The sequence below is a fragment of the Dicentrarchus labrax genome, unplaced genomic scaffold, assembly GCF_905237075.1.
Source record: "Dicentrarchus labrax unplaced genomic scaffold, dlabrax2021, whole genome shotgun sequence".
Lineage (NCBI taxonomy): Eukaryota > Metazoa > Chordata > Actinopteri > Moronidae > Dicentrarchus > Dicentrarchus labrax.
In genome coordinates, this window is record NW_026136709.1 from 17,240,435 (window position 1) to 17,262,146 (window position 21,712).

Sequence of the window (21,712 nt, forward strand, 5' to 3'; positions counted from 1 at the left end):
AAATCTCTGGACGGGACTGCAACATAATGAAAAGGGACTCTATGGTTTGGGGTTTGGGCACATTTTTAGGTGTGTTGTTTATGAATACGCCTGTTTGTGTCTACTGGGACTCCAAAAGCAATCACTGGTCACTAATACTGAGAGAAGTGGGGTGAAAGCAGCTAATAGAGAGCTCAGCCAGAGAGGAATCAGCTGTGGTTAAGAGTTTACAGCTCAAGGATGGTGGGACATGATTCCAGCACGATAAAAATTCACGTAGGCAAGAAATATTTAACTGGAGACTCCGCTTGCCTACATGGTCCCATCGGTTACTTTAAAAAAAAAAAAACACTCACCACCACCCTGTGAATCTGAGCTGTAAAGGAGGAAACAACTGAGGGATAACTGTATATGGGGGCACACAGCCGAGTAAGGGGGAGAACATAAAAACAGGATATTCACTGATGTATGGTCGAGTGCCAGCCAGTGTGGCGTAGTGCGAATGAGAGCCAAGGAATGCCAAGTGTGGAGCTGAAAGAATAGAGAAACAAAAAAGAGAAAGAAAAGAGAGCGAGATGAGGAGTGTGGGAGAGAATCTACAGCATGTCAGTCTTAAAAAGAGCTGCTCCCACACACTATAAAATAACAAGATGAAATCTTATCAGTGGCAAGCAAAGAGAAAACGAAAAGAAAAAGAGGAAAAATGGCGCGAAGCTGGCCCCCCCAGGGGGGGGGGCGGCGAGCTCTTCAGCACCCACTGAGAGAAAGCACAGCGCTGCTAATCTGGAGCCTCTGAAGAGTTAGCATGTTATTCTATATGTATGTATGTTAGCCTCTTATTTAGGCTTTTAATCTTATTTTTGCATAAATCAAATAACAAATCTCCACTTGTTTCCAGTGCTATTTTCATTATTTGATTATTTAATTAGTAGACCCAGGAACAAAAGTGCTCCAGGAAATAAAGTCAGGGAATTTTTGCGGGCTAGGAGCTAAATTTAGATCCTGGTTCCTCCGGTAGAAAGGCAGGTTAAGTTGCAGAGTTACTTAAAATGTTTCTGGAAAGGTTCCTGCATGGGAGAAGTGCTAAAACGACCGTTCCCCGTCCCCTTAGGTAGCAACAATTTAGCATTTCTCCACATACCTCAGCAGTGTTCATGGGTCTTTTTTAGCCTTTCAAAGCTAAAAATACAGGCGTGTTTATGGACTCTAATGTAATCTGCAAACGTTAGACTGCCCAGATAACCAGCTTACCACTTAATACCAAAGTCAATGAATGTTTCCTTAGTTAACTACATGATTTTGTGGAGGTTTAGGCTAACATTAATGGCTCTGGAGCTCCAGCAGCACCACTGGTTAGTCCTCCTGCTCGAAGCCTTTTCCTCTTGTAAAACATTTAGCTTGAAAATACCAAAACTAAAAGTATAAATTTGACCTCTGTGTTTTTTGGCCACGTATGGCCAACATTGAAATTATAATTTCATTTATATTATTTATTACATATTAGATATTTATTATACATTTATCAAATGATGAGGATAATAACTTCATCTTATCAGCTTTAGACTCGATCATGTGCATATTCAAAACCCTTTTACAGGGTTCTCATTTAAAAGCGCGTCACCTTGACACTGAACTGCTGCAGTCAGAGTTAGTGTTAATTGGCTAGCTCTAACCCGAACAGCTGACAAAATCTGCTAGCGACTGTCGTCATTTCAGCCAACATAATCAACGGTTGTCAGCCAGAAATGAGAAGCCACATGTGCGAGAATGGCGAGCTCGACAGGCGAAGCAACGGCAACTAAGGGCTTAGAAAAGGGGGTCAATTAAAAATTGTTGATTTGCACTGGAAACAGGCGAAATTTCACACCTCTTGTTTTGAGAAAAATAAGATTTAAATGCTCAATAATGGATTAAAATGATTTGTTGGGATGGATGTTTTGCAGTGTAAGCTTTTTGCAATGTGTTTTAAACCCCTACACAGAGGGAGGAGTGTTATTTTTAATTCTAATACTGCAGACACAGCACACCCACAGTATAACGTGTGTAAATTGAGTCAAGGCTAATGATCAAGTGTGTATCTAGCTTCCCTTTCACACGCCTAACTAACCCATCGCCGCCCTTCCCTCTCCTGCAGCCATGTTTTCCTGACTGTGTAAGCAATCTTAATGACACCTGCATCCCGCCCTCTGATCTGTTGACAAATTGCATTCCACTGCAGGGTGTATAAATGTGTGTGTGTGTGTGTGTGTGTGTGTGTGTGTGTGTGTGTGTGTGTGTGTGTGTGTGTGTGGACTGACAGACAGCGCAAAGAAGAAACTTTCCACCAAAGTGATTACGAAGCATTCCTCTGCACCTAATCCTGTCCTGGATATAATCAAATATTAACAGACATAATAAAGTACACTTTTAAAAGACTATCTTCCTTCTGCAGTAATCAGACACAGTAAAGCATACAGACAACCTTCAGACCATTTGCATTACAGGCTTACATTTGCCCAAGAGATAGACTGTCACTGATATTAGCTAGAGACTGTGGATGTTGTCTGAAAACAGGTGCAGGCTCAAATGCACTTGGAGCAGGCAGGTCTGACCTTTGCCCTGGTTCCTAGGCGGCAGCGGCGGCCCGTCGGCCACGGGAGAGGAGGTGAGGTCGGTAGAGGCGCTGTACATCTGGTTGGTGAAGGCGCTGTAGGACAGGCGCTGCTGTTTGTCCCTCTGGCTGATGAAGCCCGGGAGGGAGAGCTTGTCGTGGGGGGAGAGGCTGGAGGAGTGGCAGAAGCTCTGAGGCCTCGGGGAGCGGTCCTTCTTGATGGGACTGGGCTGCGGAGGGACAGAAGACAGCTGAGACAGAGCCGACATCAGTCTAGGTTTTCACTTTGTTTTGTACAGATTAAACCTTTGGACAGAGCCATGCTAGCTGTTTCCCCCCTTTTCCCACTAAAAGCTAACTGGCTGTAGCTTCATATGAGTGGTATCAATCTTCTCATCCAACTCTCAGCAAGAAAGCATCTAAAAATGTTGAACTATTCCTTTAAATTGTTGAAAATGTATCTGCTCAACCTTAAAAGTGTTAAAACTAAATCCTCCCTTGGATACCTGTGCACTGTGGGTGACGGTAAAAACCCAGCAAGCACAGATTTGGTGAATTGCAGTCCAGAAGATTTCTAGACTTTTGGTTGAAAGAAATCTAGTTTACATAAAACAACTGTATTTCAACGACTTTTTAAACATCTGAGACCTGCTTCACATTCAAATATGGTCATTAAAATGTATGTAAAACAACGCCCAAAAGCATATTTTTAACCGCCACGTCAGACAACTTTTGACTTACAAATGACCAAACCTTCACATTGGAAAGTGTTTATTTTTGAGTGAACCCATCTTCCTTCGTCTTGCCTCATTTGCTACTTAATGCACCATTTTCAAGGTTGCTTTGCACTACGGTGTATTGACACGACTGTAAGTAGAATAAATTGGCATGTCTCCACACGTATGATGGTCGGGCCAGTGGAAAGTTGTCAATATTAAAAGCAGCATTTTGCTCTTTAATTCGGTGGAAATTACAGACTTGTTGATGCTTTAAAGCATCTTAACATGTCATCTTTCTCTGCCCGGTTGCCATATTATTCTTTATTGTTTCCATGAAAACAAAACAAACAAGCAAGCAAACCAAAAAGGCTCTACTAACTGAGTCACAAGCAGTTCCCAAATTCAAGCCAGACAGTCAACAACAGCAACATAATAACAGCCATCATAATGATTGTAATAATCATGTTTGTTGTTTTTATTTAGAATAAAACAAAAAGATGTAGGTGCAGCTGTTGTTCAAGTGTTGCAGAATCCAAACACTGAGCTCTAGGGGAAAACTGCTCGGCCACATCTGAACATCAGACTGACTCATGTAAACATTAATAGTTAATAGTTTCAACAGCACTGTACGGGGGTTGCTGTTGACGACCTGACTGACTCAAACAAGTGAACGCGATGCTCTGTTCGAACCTTATCATCGAGGTCGTCATCGCTCTCGTCCATCTCCTCCAGTCTGAGGCTCCACTCGTACTCCACATGGATGTGAGGGTTGAACTTCCCCTCTGCGGCCTGCACAAGCTGACACACACACACACACACACACACACACACACACACACACACACACACACAAAAATTAATCACTTATACACAAGAAAAATAGCTACAAAATTGGCTGCAAATATATTCAGAAACACAACTCTTTAAACAAGGCACAATCAACAATAAATGGGGGGAGGAAGGGGATAATTAAATGTGCTAATTTATTTATTTATTAGAGATTTTACACTGCATTTAAAATGGCTTTTTTTTGTCTGCAGGTTCACAGTAGCGTTAGTAATGAACATACATCAACAATTACTTCCACTCGGCTGTCACTGTTGCCTGAAGCTGGAGACAGACCTTTGACTGCCATCTAGTGTTCTGAATAATATGCCTCATAACTGGCCAACACACGTTTAATCAACCACTTTGTATACTCTGCAACCTTTTGTCCATTTGTCCGAGTAGCTGTATGTATTTTTGGATGATTTAGTGTTTTTTTTTTGTAGCCCATTAAAATCCACTCTGATGTCCAAGATCACCAGCTGAGCTCTCCCGTACTTACTGCCTCCTCACACTGAATGTTCCTCAGTCGCCTGGCAACATCCAGCGCCGTCTCTCCGTTCTGATTGGCTGAAGGGAGCGGACGGATAATCAACAGTTAGAGTCTGATACGTGTGTACAGATGACTTTAACGAGGCGATGAACCTCGACATGTGACTCACGGATATCAGTAGCCGGCTTGCCCCTCAGGAGTAACTTGAGGCACTCGGGCTTCTCGTACATGCAGCAGTAATGCAGGGCAGTGTTCCCCCACTCCGTCTGCTTATCCAGGTTACCGCTGGGGGAAAACACACACACACACACACACACAAACACACACGTAGTCAGGACATAGGTCACGAGCCTGAGGGTGTTTTCCACAGTCCTGTAGCTTCAAGTTAATGTGTGGATTTTGTGATTTAGCATCAGAGGAAAAAGGCTAGAAAGGGATTTTTCTGGGGATTTTTGGGATCCAAAAATGTGTTTTCCCTTGAAAATCTGAAGTGAACAATTAAATCAGTCACAAGAACAGCAAAATGTGGATGTGGGTAATGAGATCGACTATTAGCTGTGCAAAACCAACTTCACGCTACGATGTTACAGCAGATAAATAATCCTTTTTTTTTTAGATCTCTAGAAGCTCCCAGAAAGGGCAAGAGAAATATTCTAAATAATGAGGGCTAAGCATGACACAGTATGAGCACAGCTATTAATTAATGAGACGGTCCCACTTGTTTCTGTGGAGGCTGTGTGCAGTTGGAGCAGTGGTGGGTAAACAATTGAAAAGAGAGGAATAAATTAAGGCAGAGAAGAAAAGTGCTTGACCCATTTCTGTTTGCCTTGTGGGAATGTGAGCTGAGCTGAGCTGTGCAGCGCTAAGCTTTCCTCTGCACTTCCACTGCTCTGCTACAGACTGAATGAACAAGAAAGACTGAAAGCAGACACACACAGATCAGATCAAATCTGATACCGAGTGTTTCCACAAAACTGTTGTTTGCTGCATAATTTTCCTCTAGACCACTGGTGCGTTTGAATAAAATAAAACAGTTTAACTCGTGTGAAAAGCCAAAGCAAATCCACACTCTTATGTCATCCTATTCTAGCTTTTTTTTTGGTGAAAGTGACTCTTTAAAAAAATGTACCTGTTCTGCACAAGGAAGTCCACTAAGTGCAGTGAGGTCTGGTCAGCAGTCCGTACAGAGTAGTGCAGTGCGGTCTCTCCGGCTTCCTGCAGGGGGCCATCAAACACAGCAAAGACACACAGTGAGACAATCTTGGGCAGCATCCATTCTGTATTCTCTCCCTCTCCGTGTCTCTTTCAGCATTTAAACAAGCCGCAGTAAACAAAATGGCTCCTAAAAAATAATATTTCAGCAGGCATTAAGCAGAGATTTGTACATTTCTTGCAGAAGTCTTGCAGAAATTTCATTTGTCTCCATTAAACTAAAACTAGACGTCATTTTGTTAGACGCAGTGGAAAAGATGAGAGATAAAAGATGAAATATATGGTAGTGAGGAATGTATGGGCTGTATATTTTGGTGGCATCTTGGCATCTATAGGGTAGAGTAAGGGCTGTATTTAGTCATGCATCCCTGTCGTGTTGCCTGGGTTTGGGAGGGGGGAAGAGTGGGATGTCACTGTGCTGTCTGCAGCCATTCAGATGTACTGACAACAGCAGATCAGATATCGGTGAGTCAGACTTCATAGCGCAGACAGCAGCAGCAGCAGCAGCAGCTCCCTCTGTCACCAACTGATATCCTCTTTTATTCTGCTGCCTGCATTGTACACTTAATTTTTCATTACAGAACCACCATGCCTGCGTTGACCCATTTATGTCAGATTAGGTCTGATCATGGATGTTGTTTATGGCACAGTATCCTCACCATCAACCGCTTGTTATTTAACTTTCTTTCATGCCTTTAAGCAGTGGTGCAAAAGGGCTGCGGAAACAAAGAGAAAACAGGCTGAACCACAGAATAAAAAGCAGAGACAGAGAACGACGCTGCCACAGATGTCGTCATCTGAGTAAATATGAACTCAGAATGAGATGATGCCCAGCGATGTGGTGGAGGCTGCTGGATATCACCACCTGCTGGTGAAGTTATCCGCATGACTCAAAATTTTCCAACTGTTACACCCATTTCTACCCGCCAAATAATTGACCAACTGGTAGAAATGTGTCAGCATCGGCTCTCCTGCTGGGAGTAAACCTCACATGAGGATGAACCACTGCAGTAAACTGTGCAGAGCTCTGAGAGAGGAATATTTCTAGGGTCTGTAAGTCTAAAATATGAGATCATGGTGTGTGTTAGCAATACACAGCAGCCAGATATGAGGAGGACGAGGATAACATACTGATCAAGAATGTCAGTTTTACATGATGTGCATTTCAATGTTTGGCTTTATGTAGATTTCAGGCTTTCCACTTCTGTTATATTCTGTTTCCTATCACAAAGAGAACATTCATATTTAAGAAGCTGAAGCAGTGAAACCGTCAACCTACTTCTTCTAGAAAGTCGTTCCAGTGAATTTTCTAAGAATAACTGTCTCAAATGATAATGGAAAACAATATGATAATGTGAAAGGGATTGCTGAGGTGAATTCTCACCTGAATCTGCAGCTTTTCTCAGCTTTACAGAGTTTTATAATGAGTTTCAGCTCATTGTTTATCTGTATGACCACCACTTTACTGTTTTTGTTCACTATAACCGCTCTCATAGCATCATTTTCAGCTGTAGCAGGCAACTATTTTCAGATAAAAAGCTCTAAAAACCTACTGTACACTGCCTATTCGGTACCAAACAGCAGACAGACACAGGTAGAGACTATCTGGTGAACATAATGGAACATTTAGCAGCTAAAGAGCCAGATATTTTCCTCAGGAGTTGGTGGAGAGCTTAAGAGAGTGAATAATAGAATTACATTCACCAGATGGACAGAAACATGACTCCCAGTATGTAGTGCAGAGTATACTGAACTATACCCAGTTATTTTTCAGTCAGCATTGGGTGTACCCACTTTTAAATCCCCTCTGATGGACATTATTTAGTAGTTTTCTGTGAGCTGAAATTGTTTCCCAGCATGCTAAAGGAATGACGTAGTCGTCTAACTTTCATGAGTGGATGGAGTTAAGAAATACTTCACTCAAAATGTATAATTATGTGGTTGTATCACGCGTCTGTGGGTCAGTACTGATTGCAAAATCTGCACCTCTTCTTCTGCTAATGTCACAATGATCCTTACTCCCTGAAGTCAAGCAGCCATTTTTGGGTGAGCTAAATATGCAAGAGTGGTCTCACATGTCACCGTTTATAACACAGGGCGTTTATGCTGTGCTGGACAAGCTGCTTTAAATAAAACAAATGTATAAATGTAAAAAAAGTATACCTACTTCTCCAGGCACCACCAAACCACTGACAGCTCCCAATAAATGCTAATGTTTGCTCTGTAAAAGCTCGATGTGTAAATAAGCAAATGTTCGCAAACAAGTTTGTTTTTGAGTTGGGGTGAAGGCAGAAATCTCAGAGACGATAAATACACAAATAAAACTATAAATTATCTTCATGACTAGATACTACTAGAGGCAAGTGAGTGAACATGCTTATTGATATGGGTGAACCTGACCATTGTGCATGTATCCATAGACTTAGAGGACTCACCGGCCCCACCTCTGGGAGCGGCTCCATTAGTTCCACCCCCTCTGCATAAACCTGGATGAGGGACAGCAGATCCCTGGACTGAACCGCCTCGAACAGCTCGATCATTTTAGCTGCCGCAGAAGTGCACGTCTTCCTCGCATACTTGTGGTCCACATATTTAGCGTTGATGAACTCCTTCCTCACCGTCCTGTGCCGGAGAGGAGGAATTCAGTCAGCTGTTTTGGACACGAAACAAATCGGGGTTTTCAGGCAGCTTTTTTTTTGTGGCTCAGAGTACTCACATGTCACTGGATGGAGTGGGCTTTGGTGAAGGGGAAGAAAGGTTTCCCTCCATGATCTCATTGAAACTACTGTTCCCTACATTCTTGGCCAGCTGGGGGAGAAAAAGAAGAAAAAGTCAGCATCATGTATCTCTGCTGCTTCAGGGATCAAATTCTGCTCTCTCCTGTGTTTCTACTACTCTTTCATTATTTCTAATATTTCAGCAGAGACGAAAATAGTAAAGGGCGTGCACTGCTGTCTCAAAAAACACTATTTATTCACTCGGCAGACCGTTTTCTCTGACTCACCAAGAGTTCTGAGGTTCCTAGCTTGTCGAGCTCCATAGACTGGATGCGGGAGATATGGACCCCCATCTCTCGGTGGATGCCGGAGCACTCGATGCAGGTCAGGATCCCCAGGTTGGTAGACAGCCACTTAGGATCTATAAAGATAATATGAGAAAATGTGGATATACAAGCCGGATATGCCTCAGATTTAAGCCTCTACTGGTACAAAAAGACACATGTCGTCCCTGTCACTACCGTCAAGTATCAACTACAAGCAGAAAAATCCCTGATATTCTATTTCAGAATAGAAAAGTTAAATATTTTCTAGCACTAAAAAGCACAAGTCCTGCCCTCTACTGAAAATACATGTTGTGTGGCTGCATTGTATTCTAGTCCTTTAAGGCTGCTGTCAGCAGAGAAATTGGTTTCTCAGCGTCCCTACATTTGATTTATTCTCGTATGATTGTAGAACTTGGGGGAAAAATGGTGAGCCTTGACATAAGCTATTACTCTTCTGAGAGGACTAACTCTAAAAACCACTGACATCAACGTTTAAAGATAGATTTCTATGCGTTTTCTGCTACGAAACTGTGCTCCTGACTGCCTTAACGAGACGCAACACCTTCTAAATTTGGTCGGTTTTCTGTGGGGATCCAAAAAACGAACTAACCATGAAACAAAACAGGCCCAGAAATGCAATTATAAGCACCTTCGGTTTTCTTCTGTGATATACAGTAGTATACACATCCCACAGCAGACTTTCATTAAAGCGAGTGGGACAGATCTATGGCCTCTATAAAGGCTTGTGGCATTTTACTTCTGCTGCAGCTCCATGTTGATGAATAAGAGTTACTTCCTCACACTGAATCAAAATGTATTGACTACATTTATTAATTTTATTTATAATAGACATTTCGGACCACTAGAGGACTGTCGTCACAGTCACATCATCCTGCAGAAGGGAGATAGAGCCCATTGCGTATCAGATGTAGCAGAGCCATGTGACGACTTCAGGTGGCGCCCTCTAAACCACAGAGATTGACCGGTATCTGATGCAATCTTGGAGATTTAGGCGGACGCGAGGCCAGTCGGTGACGGGTGAACACCAGGCAGACGCCGGCGGAAACGTCGAAGGGGAGCCCAAAAACCAATGAGTCATACTCAGAAAAAACAGGCAGGAGGCAGGCACGTGCACATATTTTCACATCATAACAAACAGATGCGAGCTGGCGATAGGTCACAGAGTGCATGTTAAGCATGATGAGTTGATGCACGGTGACCTCTATAGCTGCTTAATGCTAAAGCTGCAAAGCTGTGTATGATAGAGGGAGATCCAAAGATCCAGGGAGAATATCAAATGAGATGGAGTCGTCTTCTTTCTACTCAGACCAGAGGGAACAAAGAGGTGACCTTCAAAAGTCATTACAATGACCTTTCAACCGTGAAGTTAATTTTATGCGTTTCAGGGAAGGAAACCCTGTCAGAGCAAAGCCTAAAATTAATTGTGATTTAAAAAGAAAAGCAACAGGAATCGAAGAGGAAACAGAGCTTAAACCCACATCTGGAACATGAGTTACTACTGAAACCGTGTACACGAGCGGACGCAGCAACAAGAGTAAAGACATGACAAATTACCTCTCCTCTCTGCAGATTGCAGGGGTCGACGGAGCGTGTGTGACTTATGTAACAACGTGATGTAATGATGTTGTTTCTCAAAGCGTAGAAATGTTTTTTTTTTCTCCCCCCTCAGAGCATAAAGTCCTCCCGTCATTCAGTGAGCTGCTGTGTGTGCGCTTGTGTTGACAGCGGAGAGTGTGTGTGTGTGTATATGCATATATATACATATACCGCATCTGCGTGTCAGAGGGCCTGAATGTCTACGCCACTCCTGAGTGCTGAGTCTTTGCTTCCTAATGCGGGGGAGGATCAGGATGGGGTTGTGTCCTGAATGCTAACAACGTTCGCCCGCACACATACACACACACTTGCTTCTTGAAAGGGGTATTTGCAGTGCAGCTTGTTCAGTTACCATCTAAATGAAGGACACTGAGTTCAGGGCTGTGACATTGCAAAGGAATCAAAATTGAAGTGTGGCTTTAAATAAAACATTTGTCCGCAGTTTAAATCAGAAAACGCTGAAGTGAATGTGTTCGTCTTTTCATGTAACAAGGTGAAGGTTGACTAAGCACAAAACAGGAAAGAGGATATATATACAGACAAACAGCAGCAGTACACACCTGCAGCTCCACAGTCGCAGCAGACCTCGTTGCCTGGCATGCGCAGCACGTCTTCTATGATGGCTTTAGTCAGGTCCTCTAAACCGTCCTCACCTCCGCTGCTCTGCTCGCCGCGAAACGCCATGTTCAAAGCCTCCTCCTTACTGTTGGTCAGCACCGAGATCCAACTGCACGAGGGGAACACATTGTTGTCGGTGTTATAGATAACAAGATTAGGTCAGTTGACAACAACATGAAAACACAACTAGATATAAAGAAATGAAAAATCTATGGCTGTAACTGTCCTAATATGATGATTATTTTCTTAAATCAGGTAATTGTGACAGGTGACCATCACAAATATTGTATTTTATATTTCTTAAATCTCTACGTGACAAAGATATACAGTTTACAAACATATAAAACAGAGAAAAATTTAAAATCCTCCCAACTGAGAAGACAGAATTAGGGCAACATTTGTCATTTTTTTCCACTAAAATGACTCAAACAATGAATCAGTTGTATAAATATTTGCCAGTTATCTTTCTGGGAATCGACTAATAATTACTGCTCTAGAAAAATGAAAAATAAATCACATAAAAATGTAAATTACAGCTATGAAAGAGTAAGATGTTGATTTCATCCTCTGTATAACTGGTCCCAAGATAGATGCATTCTTCTTTACACACAAATCTTGTGAGGCAATCAACTTAAACCGAAAAAGATTTATGGAGAACGTCTTCCTATAACTACCGATAACAATAGCGCTACTTCAACTCGTCTTATATCTATTCCCTCTTTTTGTGCTGGCAGGTTCACTTTGAAGAAGGTAAAACAGACGCTTCACTGCGGTCATTAAGAATCACACAGGAAACACCGTAGCTGCCTTTCAAACATCCTCCTGCAGTTCTCTAACACACACACACACACACACACACACACACACACACACACACACACACACACACACACACACACACACACACACACACAAACACTCTAACATGCTGGGATTTATGAGGCTGACGTCAGCACTTCGTCTGTCATTGTCACTCAACCCTGTCTGCAAAGGCAGTGGCCAGACAGGGAGTGGGCACATAAACCGATGTGTGAGATTGTCTGTTTATCTGTATGTGTGAAAAAAGAAGATATTTTAATCCACAGATGCGTAGGTGCACAGATGCTGAGCCAAAGCGGGTTTTTTTTGTGTGTGTTTACTTTATATTATCCATTATAATATGCTACTCGCCTAATTGAGGGGGAGCGTGATTGCACAAAGCAGGAACCCTATGGAATACTAAATATTTCATGGAAAATCCCATGAAGACGCTGCTGCAGTTTGAAGTGCGTGACAGAAGCGGCAGTGAGGAGCAGCAAGCTGGATCCCAAAGGACGCCATGTACACGGAGGTACAGAGTGTTCGAGCAGCACTGAACCACAGCGAGGCATCAGAGTGAGAACACGCAAGCCTAGGGCCACAAATAAAAGTGTGTTTGAGAATGTTTCTGTGTCTGCACAAAGCTCAAGAAGAATCAGTTTTGGTATGTTTCAGTGTGTTTCTGAGGGTTTAATTTCAGTTCATCCGGCTATAAAAGAAGGAAATGTCAGTATTTGTTTGATATTTTAATTATCATTGCCCTTAATTAACATTTAAGATAGAAAAAGTCAGATAACACTTCTTATTTTACCTCCTGCATATATTTAACATGGGAGAGTCCTCTGCATCAGATATTATTTCAACAATGGGAAAATCTCCACAATCCCAGATTGTTTTCATTTTGGTCTTCAGGCAAAACAACATAATGGACAAAACAGATTTCCAAATAAACTTAAATTTGACATAAATAATGTTAAAAAATGTTAGCCAACCACCTTTTCATCTACAGTCATCACAAACATTATTATATATTATTATTATTATGTATTAGTTATTGTTTCTTTACTGTTACATGCCGCATTGTGTTTTCCTCCCTGCTGTCTCTCCTTACTCTCTCAGCTGCTCCTCATTGGGGATGACTGGCGGCCCTGCACCCATATTGAAGGTAAGCCGGAGCTCTCTCGCTCAGACAAAGCATCAGTTAGCTTCTGTTTGCTCATTTGTGTTGTACTCTTTGAGGACGGAGGTCTGGTAAATCCAGTTTTCAGTTCTTTGTGTCTTAGTTTAGTTATAATGGAAAGCTCTAAGGCCGACAGCCCAATGCGTGGCTGGCCCAGACCTCAAGACTCCCACAGTTAATTAATGGCATTTAGGAATGTAAAGATATATCACCCTGACAGTTAAATCGTGATATAAATATGTGAAGATTCAAATTGGTGAGCTGAAAAATTAATTATGGTATCAAAGAGTGAAAGCTTCAGTTTCAATTTTACTGAGAAAAGGAAATATTTGCTGTTTTGCACAGTTTATACCCTTCCTCAGAAAAAAAAAGGACTCTATAGTTAAACTCATGAGTTACATCGCTGATGGCATTATTTGAAAATAAAATAATTTTGCATAGTCCTTTTCATATGTTGCTGGTCACATGAGTGAAAAATCATAGCTGAAAATTTAGCAACTAACTGCTACCAACTATTAAACATTTGTTAAATGTGTGTGTGGGCGCCTGCCTACGGACGTGCATGTGTGCGACTTCATGGGAAACAACAGTGTGAGGTTACAATGACCTGCATTACTGGTGACCACAAATCCCACTGCTGTCCTCAGTGCCACCCACTCACACAACACTCTTTCTGCTTCTCACAAAGCAAAAGCACTTATTGTATGCAAGAGTGACAATGGCATTGAGAGAGCAGCGGCTAACTAACCTGCCATTAATAAAAAACCTTAAAGTCACACACAAATATCTAACTCGTTCTCTGGATTTTTTAGCGTTAAAGTAAAAACCAAGCAGAACAACATCATGTATTTTTCTCTTTGAAGTACTCACATGACAAACTCTTGCTCATCTTCAGCCTGGAAATGATATGTCCGGTTATCTGTGGAATACAGAGACAAAGGCGTTAAGTAAGCAAATGTTTTATCTTGCATTTTATAATAGTAAAAGCCACTGAGACAGTAAACTATTCAAATGCATCGCCCGTCTGTTTGATACCTGTTGGACAAGCAGTATAAAAATAGTCACGTAGTTCTTCCACATGTTCCTTGATGTTTTTAAGAGGCAGGAATCCCCCGACTGTCTCATACCAACATGCATATAACCAAATGTGTGCATTCATGTGTAAGACTTACGAGAAATGAGATCAAAACACTTCCTGTCCTCAGTGCTCGGCTTCACCTGGCAGGTGAGCAGGTTGAGTTTGACAGGCTGTCTGTTGGACTGTGAGCACAAACAGAGACTTCAGACAGGAAATATACAATCAATGCAATCAAGAATTTTGTCTATTCACATAATTAAAGCTACAAAATGATGTGACACAGAAACAGGATGAACCCCCATTAAGAAACTGGACTGTGCTGGCTGGGATGTGTGCGGTCACAATGGGCCCAGTTGGCACATGTATACTGAGCATTGTCTCCTCTGCCAGTGCCCAGGCAGGGGAGGGGCGGGGGCACGTGCTAATGAAATGCTAACAGGCTGTGATGAGCCTTGGAGCTCGGCTGGCCTGCTGGCAGCCCGCCATGTCAACTAGAGTTCAGCTGCCACAAGGACCGAAGAAAAAAGAAGTTGGAGTGGCCTTAAACCGACTCCAGACAGGGAGAAATGATTATAAGCTCTCATATAACTACCACTCAGTCGACCAGAGTAGACAGATAGGTTAAAGATTTAGACTCTTCATGGCCCAATGTAACAAAGGGAAACCTTTTATATCACATCTGAGACAACCACTTCCCCCCCGAGCTTCTTGTAGCAAACAGAAATGATGTTATGTTTGAGGTAGCGTCTGTCTGAAGGTTTAAATCATGCTCACACCCTAAAACTATAAAAACAGCAAATGTGAACGATAAAATTGTAGAGGCTCATGCACTATGAAAGTTACTTAAACTGTGTCATTTACTGAATGAATACAAGAGACACTGTTAGCTTTATGTAAATCTGGGGTCAAACATCAAAGGAAACAATTTATCAAACTGATTCAATTACATCAGGAATGTTAAATGTATGTACCAAAAGACAAAACACTCAAAATCCCAATTTTCCATCTCTAACTTGAACCCCTCAACTGTGCATTCAAGTACCTTCTAATCTATGAGGTTAGACAAACAAACTGTGCCTTTATACGTACAATTTACTGTAGATTATAATTTAAGTTTAAAAAAAACCAAAAACAACAGGCGACAATTTAATCTGCCAAGGATCTTCCTCGGTCTACAAAGCAAAAGTTAACACTGTATACACTGTAGGGAGGTTCATTCATAACCAAAGGGACATGGTAAAACATATAATCTTCTTAGAGTTGTCTTATTCTATTTAGTTTTTCTCTTTAGTGTTATCTAACATCATTTATTGTTGGGGTTAGTTGTTGTCTATAGTCCAAGTATCAAGCAACTGTCACAAAAACGTATCTTCTGTTTGTAATTTTTAGTTTACTGATTATTATAGTACCATTAATAGTTATCAATCAGCTTCTCTATACAAGGAGGAGTTAACCTCAGGGTTGGTAGACACTAGGAAGAGCAAAAAAATAATCCTCTGTCATCTTTCGGTAGCTTCAACTAACAGTACTTTGGATGGTACAATATAATCATTTTAAAGTGACGGACAGGTTAAAATGGGAAAAATTCCTGAATCCAAATGAAATGTTTCCTGTTCTTTCATCTTGTGCTAAGCTGCTCAGTCCGCTAGCTCTCTTTGTCCGAGACTCGGCAGGGATATTACAGAACTCAAAAAGGCAGACAGCGTTAGTGACTTTAACAGATTTCTTTAATTCAGTGGACGAGAGAGACGAGAACATCACACTGTGCGGCGGCTACTGCAGCTGCACCAGAGAGGAGACGACGCTACAGACGTGCCAGCATATACAGTAACACACTCGCTCTGAGATGAGTCACCGAGGCACAGCAGGCTGAGAGGGGGAGGGGCGAGGAGGGGGTGGGGGGGGTGGCTGCGTGGTTGCCATGACAACCCATCTATGTCAATTCCACTCTGCCAGGCTCCAGATTGAGAGAGCCCAACACAACCTCTCCGCATGATGTTCTCCATTTGATCCGCACAGTCACTCATGGGGGTCAGGGGGGTTCGTATCTGTTTGTGTGTGTGTGTGTGTGTGTGTGTGTTTGTGTGTGTACACATTTGTCTTGTACTCACTGTGGCATGTGAGATGGTGAGCATGCCCCCCTTCACTGAGCACTGCCTCCTCTGCCACACCTTCCTCAGCCTGTGAAGGAGGAGGGAGGGGGTTGGGGGCACATTAGGAAAGGAGTTGTCTTTCTTCTCTATGGGCACTTTTAATAATTTGAATACAACATGAATGGCGCCCTGCGGCATTTTTAAATAATGGCTGTGTTAGCAGCTTACCCATCACTCTTCTTCAGCAGGTAGCCTTTCTTCTCACTGCCAAACTCCTTGTTTCCCTGCAGCTGGTGCATGCTGTAGCCACCTTGCTTACTCTGCGAGTCCTGTACAAACCCACACGACACACGCGCACACACGCAGACACAAAATACCAACGTTTAACACATAGGGTATACAGAGACACTGCTGAAAGACATGCAACACAGTCACAAACACACTACATAAACTCATCCTCCAACATCAAAGTACAGTCTCTTCTCAAAACCAAAGTGAGAGGGCTTACAGGAAAATTAAATCTACAAGGCATGCTCTGCAACGCCTCTAAAGGACCAAACCACTTTACTGTCAAGCAGAACATACAGATAGATGCCAGCATGCTCAACATGCACCAGCACTTACTCTTCTAGACTTGATTCCAGACAAGCAGAAGGCAGAAGGAGGGGAAATAGAGGGGAGAGGTGTGAAAGATCTAGCTCAGGTGCAGGCGGTGTGTGTGAAAGAGTGCATCGCCTGTCCGTGCGCCGAACAAAACCGCAATCTCGTGCGCTTAGTTTCTAAATGTAGTGCTTACCGTGGGTGCTATTACCAAGATAAGTTACAGAAAGTGTAAATTAAATGTGAAAGATTGTATTGATTGTGTCATGCATAACAGCGGGCTGTGAATGTGTGAAAACAAAACTACAGCTACAGAAGGCTGGTGAAAAGTAAATCTGAGCTTGGCAATGTTTTAAGTGTGTGTGTGTGTGTGTGTGTGTGTGTGTGTGTGTGTGTGTGATGTTGTGGTGTTAAGTCGCGCAGTGAGTGGCTCTCCACTGAGCAGCCAGTGAGGCACAACACTGGTCACCAGTAAAGCCTACCACACACTGGCTACCAGCATGGTACAGCACTGGGCACTCGCTCTGTGCTGCAGGAGACAAGCTCCAAACCTGGTAGTGGCCAGAGTGAGAGGAGGTGCGTGGTAAAATAAAAAAAAAATCTGTTTCTAACAACGTATATCTGTGCAGCACCTGGATCAATATGGCTGTGTTTAGCTCTATGTGGCTGACTTCGGGCTGGCCTTGTTAAGACTTTCACCTGCTACGAGTTTAAATTTGGCCTGGTGTGTCCGGGTGTGACCTGCCTACCTCCTTCTGGTCCAGCTGGAGGGAGGACTTGATCAGATCCCGCAGGGCAGTCAGCTGCTTCTTCTCCTCATCCTGAGTTTGTTTGATCTGAGCAGAACAAATGCAAGGTTGAGAAAACTGGTGAGACTGCTCTCTGTGTTTACATAAAGCCATTTATTGCACTAATAAAAATGCCTCGTGTAAATACCGAAACTCAAATCAACAATTTGGAAAACTTCCCAGTACTTTCTTCTTTGAAAACATGGTTTTTCTTTGCTCATTCTTAGGCTGTTTTCGTAATCTACAAGCCATCTTGCATATTAGTGTCCAAACTTACAGCTGTGTGCATTTCCCAGGCATTAAAGAACAGTGAGAACGCACATTAAAAAAACTTTTTAAGGTTAAAGAGTCAGACAGAACAACTCAAACTTTACTCTGTAAAATCAAATCGTGGGAGGATCTTTTGTCTGACTTTAAACTTCCCCAGGCGTTACCATCTTTGGATAAGTTTACTTGTTTCCAGGAGATTCTGAATCATTGACAGTTGCAGCAGATGTGCTACCATATAATGATACATAATATCATATAATAAGGAGCATTTTATTCTAATAAAACTGCTGCCTCAAGAGAAAACAAATAAGAAAAGCTGGTGAGCAGTCAGCGTAGGCTCATCTTCTTCAAAGGTTTGCTTGTGATGGTGCTAAATGTGCACAAAAGATCCCCTTAATTTACAATTATTTATTGTGGTGTATGTGAACACTTTCATCACACTCATCAACTGAATTAAGTGTGTAAATACAGTAATTTGACCCCATAAAAATAACAACTCAAGGTCCATGGACTAGCTTTTTGCATTAGTGTGAACAAACTTCATCTGCTGAATGATGCATGTAAGCTGGTAACTGGACCACAAGACAAGATCATTTTATCAGATCAACTTTCTTAATTTAATTCAGAAAGAAAAAAAAGGTAACGACAGACAAAGTGCACGTATACATGTACAGATATCTAGAAGATCAGCTTTGATTGTCTTAATAAGCCAAAATAAAAGCATAAGAGGAGATGAAAAGGTAGAAGGTGTGAGTATTTACATTGTAGAGATCAGCTGCCAGCTTCTCAATATACTGCTTCAGCTTATCCGCTGTCTTCAAGCCATCTTGGAAGAAACTGGAAGAACAAAAGTACATGTGAATCTCACTGACATTAACATGCACTGGAATAAATATAAGACTACATTTATGGGAATTACTACTTTGTAATTGTCAGGTGTTACACTATGAAGGTCACACCGAGAGAGGAGATTGGTGCAGTTTATGTTTAATGTATAGCTCGGCTCGATTTGGCGCCTTTGGCTCTTGGCACAGGAATCGTAGTTGGCTGCGTCCGCAGCAGATTTGCAGGGGGTGCCTAGCACATCCTCAAATCCATTACAGATCTGTCGGTGGTACACACCTCAATGCAGCGCTGCAGCAGCAAATCACCACTAATGACCTTCCTCTCTCCAACCCCTGCCCACCACTCTCTTCTTCTCGGAACATATCTCTCCCTTTCTCTGTCACATCTCTCCTCTGTTTGTTTTCTTTCAATCTGTGCATTGAGGATCCCACATCTCTCCTCCCACTCCATCCAGCTCTCCATGTCAAGTACTGAAGGCCTTGCAGGATTGTCAGAATGTGAAGTTAAAAGTTAATCGTGCTGCAGGTACGGTTGACTGAACATTTTGCTGTACTGTATAAACCTTAATATATTTAGAATTACTTTTAATTATCATTTAATGGGAATTTCCAGTATTTGACAACCATTACGACTCCTGGTCTTGATAACTTTTTACTCATCACCTCTGTTTGTCAGAGATTTGGGAAAAGTGGACTCCAGCAAGAAAGATGTTCTTTGGGGAAAAGAGTGGGAGACTGGCAGCTTTGCAAAATACTTCAACTTAACAGAAATCCTCAATTAAGCACAATTAATCCCTGTAGCTGTTGCAGCAAACTGCATAACAACATCCTCAACCTGCCAGCTCAAATACGTACCATACTGATGCACATACGGCAGTTTGATTATGCTAGTAAGAAGGCTGCGGTTCACTTTTGATTTAGCTAGTTTGCATGCTGGAGGAGTACAACACACTGAGCTGTTTGCATTGACTGCCACTGTACGATACGGGATGACTCCAGTTGTAGCTACAGGGTTCAGTATGCCTGATACAAACTAGGTTGTATAATGTCCGACTACGTCTGAAGGTAAAGGAGTTTGTAGCTGTTTCGATTGGCCACACTTCGTCAAAACCTCCTCTGGTTGCTTCACACTACCTCCCTCACCTCTCCCCCAGAACTCGGTGGCTTTTGCTCGTCTTTACTGTCTAAATACGATAAGAAAAATGGTGCACACTTTCAGATTATGTTGCAAAAGTTGTCAGAGGGGATATCAGTCGCTTTGGAGAAAACCGACAAGCACTTTGAAGCATATTGAGACCTTAAAGACATGGTATGCTCCAAATGAACTAGACAACAGGTTGTCCAACCATCTCATAAGCAAGTTTGAGGGAGAAACTGAAACCCTGCCTACTTTATCACTTGTTTTTTTTACACCTGGACAGTCACGTAAGAAGTAGCTTGTCGGTTGTCTGATTTGAAAACTAAAAAGAACAGAAACAGAAAGAAAAGAAAAAATGTCCTTCAATGTCATCTGTGGAGGGAGGGAGGGAGTTTCAGATGCTTTTAGATGTTCAAACTTCAGTTGGAGCGTACTGATTCCTTAATTAGTCTATAATTGCGATGCCGTTATCGACAACAGCTGCAGGAATTTCCAAAGGACTACATTCTCTGTTTACATTTGGCCTGAAAGGAAAGTGTTCGAGATGATTTCTGTTAATTTGATGTTTTTTGGAAAAGCTGTCGGCATCTGTCAGGACACTGATCAATGTGTTTCCCTGTGTAAGTAAAATGATGTCATGACAAATATACAAAAACATGCACTGACAAATTACCGTCCGCAGTTTGTTGAATGAAATGGTTCAGAAGGTACAAAAAAAAAAAAAAAAAAAAAGGGGGGGGGGCAGAAATTGTTTTCTTCTTTCTGGCTTCAAGCAGTCACACACTTCCCTCAGCTCTTCATCAACTGCGTTTATGCTTCTAATCCATCACCACTGCAGCTTTTTCTATCCATCAAGGCCCAGGTTGAACAGATTAACGGGGGAAGTATATTGTTTTGTCCCAGTGTTATGACAGGACCTAGCAACCCTGAGCGAAAATTTGTCATTCTGTCACTGCCCGTTGTGGAGCTGCGGTTCTGGCACGGAGAGCACCCACTTATTTACCCACCAAACCCCACAGCTGTCAGAACATATCCGTATGATGACCTGTGCATATTTATGAGAGCTATATATATACATCTGTGCGCCCTGAAGATCTGTGAATCATAGGAGACAGAAAATTGACATCAAGGAGCTGAGAAGAGGGAGAGAGACACAACCTTTTTTCTTGGGTGGATTTTGAAAAACATTTCTCAGTGGGTGTGATGCGCACACAACAGGGGAGCTTCACACATTCGGGTTCAGGGGGATTAATGTGGTACTTACTTGCACTGTGCGTGGTAATACTTAATCAGGTTCTGGAGGAGGTCCACTCCTTTCTTGGTCTTGATCTCATTTACTTTGATCAGGTACTGCAAGGCAAAGAGAGGTGCAGAGTTCAGCCAGGAGTTGAAATTCAGGGTGTGTTTAAAGGATTTTTGGTTTAATGAGGTATAATGTGACAGAGCTGTTGCACAGAGAATAAAAACTTCTGAGTATGAACACTTTGCATTATGATAATCGCATCTGAGTGCACATACGCTTTATGAAGGCTTTGATGTACAAGCCAAGACTGCCATGACACTGTGGGAGTGGGGACCAGACTGGTAAACACACTTCTATTACAAGAGAATATCAACCCTCTGCCTTGATCTAAATAAAGTTTCAAAGGGATGATAAGAAATATTTTACATTAGCATTATAAAAAAGAGAGAATAGCCTCCAGAGGAAGTGCTTTGTAGACTGTATGCTCAGTCTGGGTGTCTGAGGATTCAAAACAAACAAGAAGCCTTCAGACAGCGCTCCCACCAAACAAACGAATAAAAGATAATCTGAGCTAATCCCACGG

General features: G+C 42.2%; 1 protein-coding gene across 4 annotated transcripts in view; it reads right to left on the reverse strand.

The window, feature by feature from the left end:
• asap1b (ArfGAP with SH3 domain, ankyrin repeat and PH domain 1b) overlaps window positions 1–21,712 on the reverse strand; it is a 58,376-nt gene that overhangs the window by 5,364 nt on the left and 31,300 nt on the right. For 2 of the 4 annotated variants that reach the window (XM_051411084.1, XM_051411086.1), the window contains exons 7-23: window positions 21,151–21,236; window positions 18,665–18,740; window positions 17,595–17,681; window positions 16,474–16,574; window positions 16,264–16,333; window positions 14,247–14,334; window positions 13,945–13,993; window positions 11,039–11,205; window positions 8,823–8,956; window positions 8,535–8,626; window positions 8,254–8,440; window positions 5,736–5,821; window positions 4,776–4,891; window positions 4,616–4,683; window positions 3,979–4,086; window positions 2,571–2,799; window positions 442–510 (exon numbers count right to left, since the gene is read on the reverse strand). In XM_051411084.1, coding sequence (XP_051267044.1) covers window positions 442–510; window positions 2,571–2,799; window positions 3,979–4,086; window positions 4,616–4,683; window positions 4,776–4,891; window positions 5,736–5,821; window positions 8,254–8,440; window positions 8,535–8,626; window positions 8,823–8,956; window positions 11,039–11,205; window positions 13,945–13,993; window positions 14,247–14,334; window positions 16,264–16,333; window positions 16,474–16,574; window positions 17,595–17,681; window positions 18,665–18,740; window positions 21,151–21,236 — 1,813 coding nt within the window. The remainder of the gene's footprint in view (window positions 1–441; window positions 511–2,570; window positions 2,800–3,978; window positions 4,087–4,615; window positions 4,684–4,775; window positions 4,892–5,735; window positions 5,822–8,253; window positions 8,441–8,534; window positions 8,627–8,822; window positions 8,957–11,038; window positions 11,206–13,944; window positions 13,994–14,246; window positions 14,335–16,263; window positions 16,334–16,473; window positions 16,575–17,594; window positions 17,682–18,664; window positions 18,741–21,150; window positions 21,237–21,712) is intronic. The other 2 variants (XM_051411087.1, XM_051411085.1) reach the window with 1 other exon arrangement.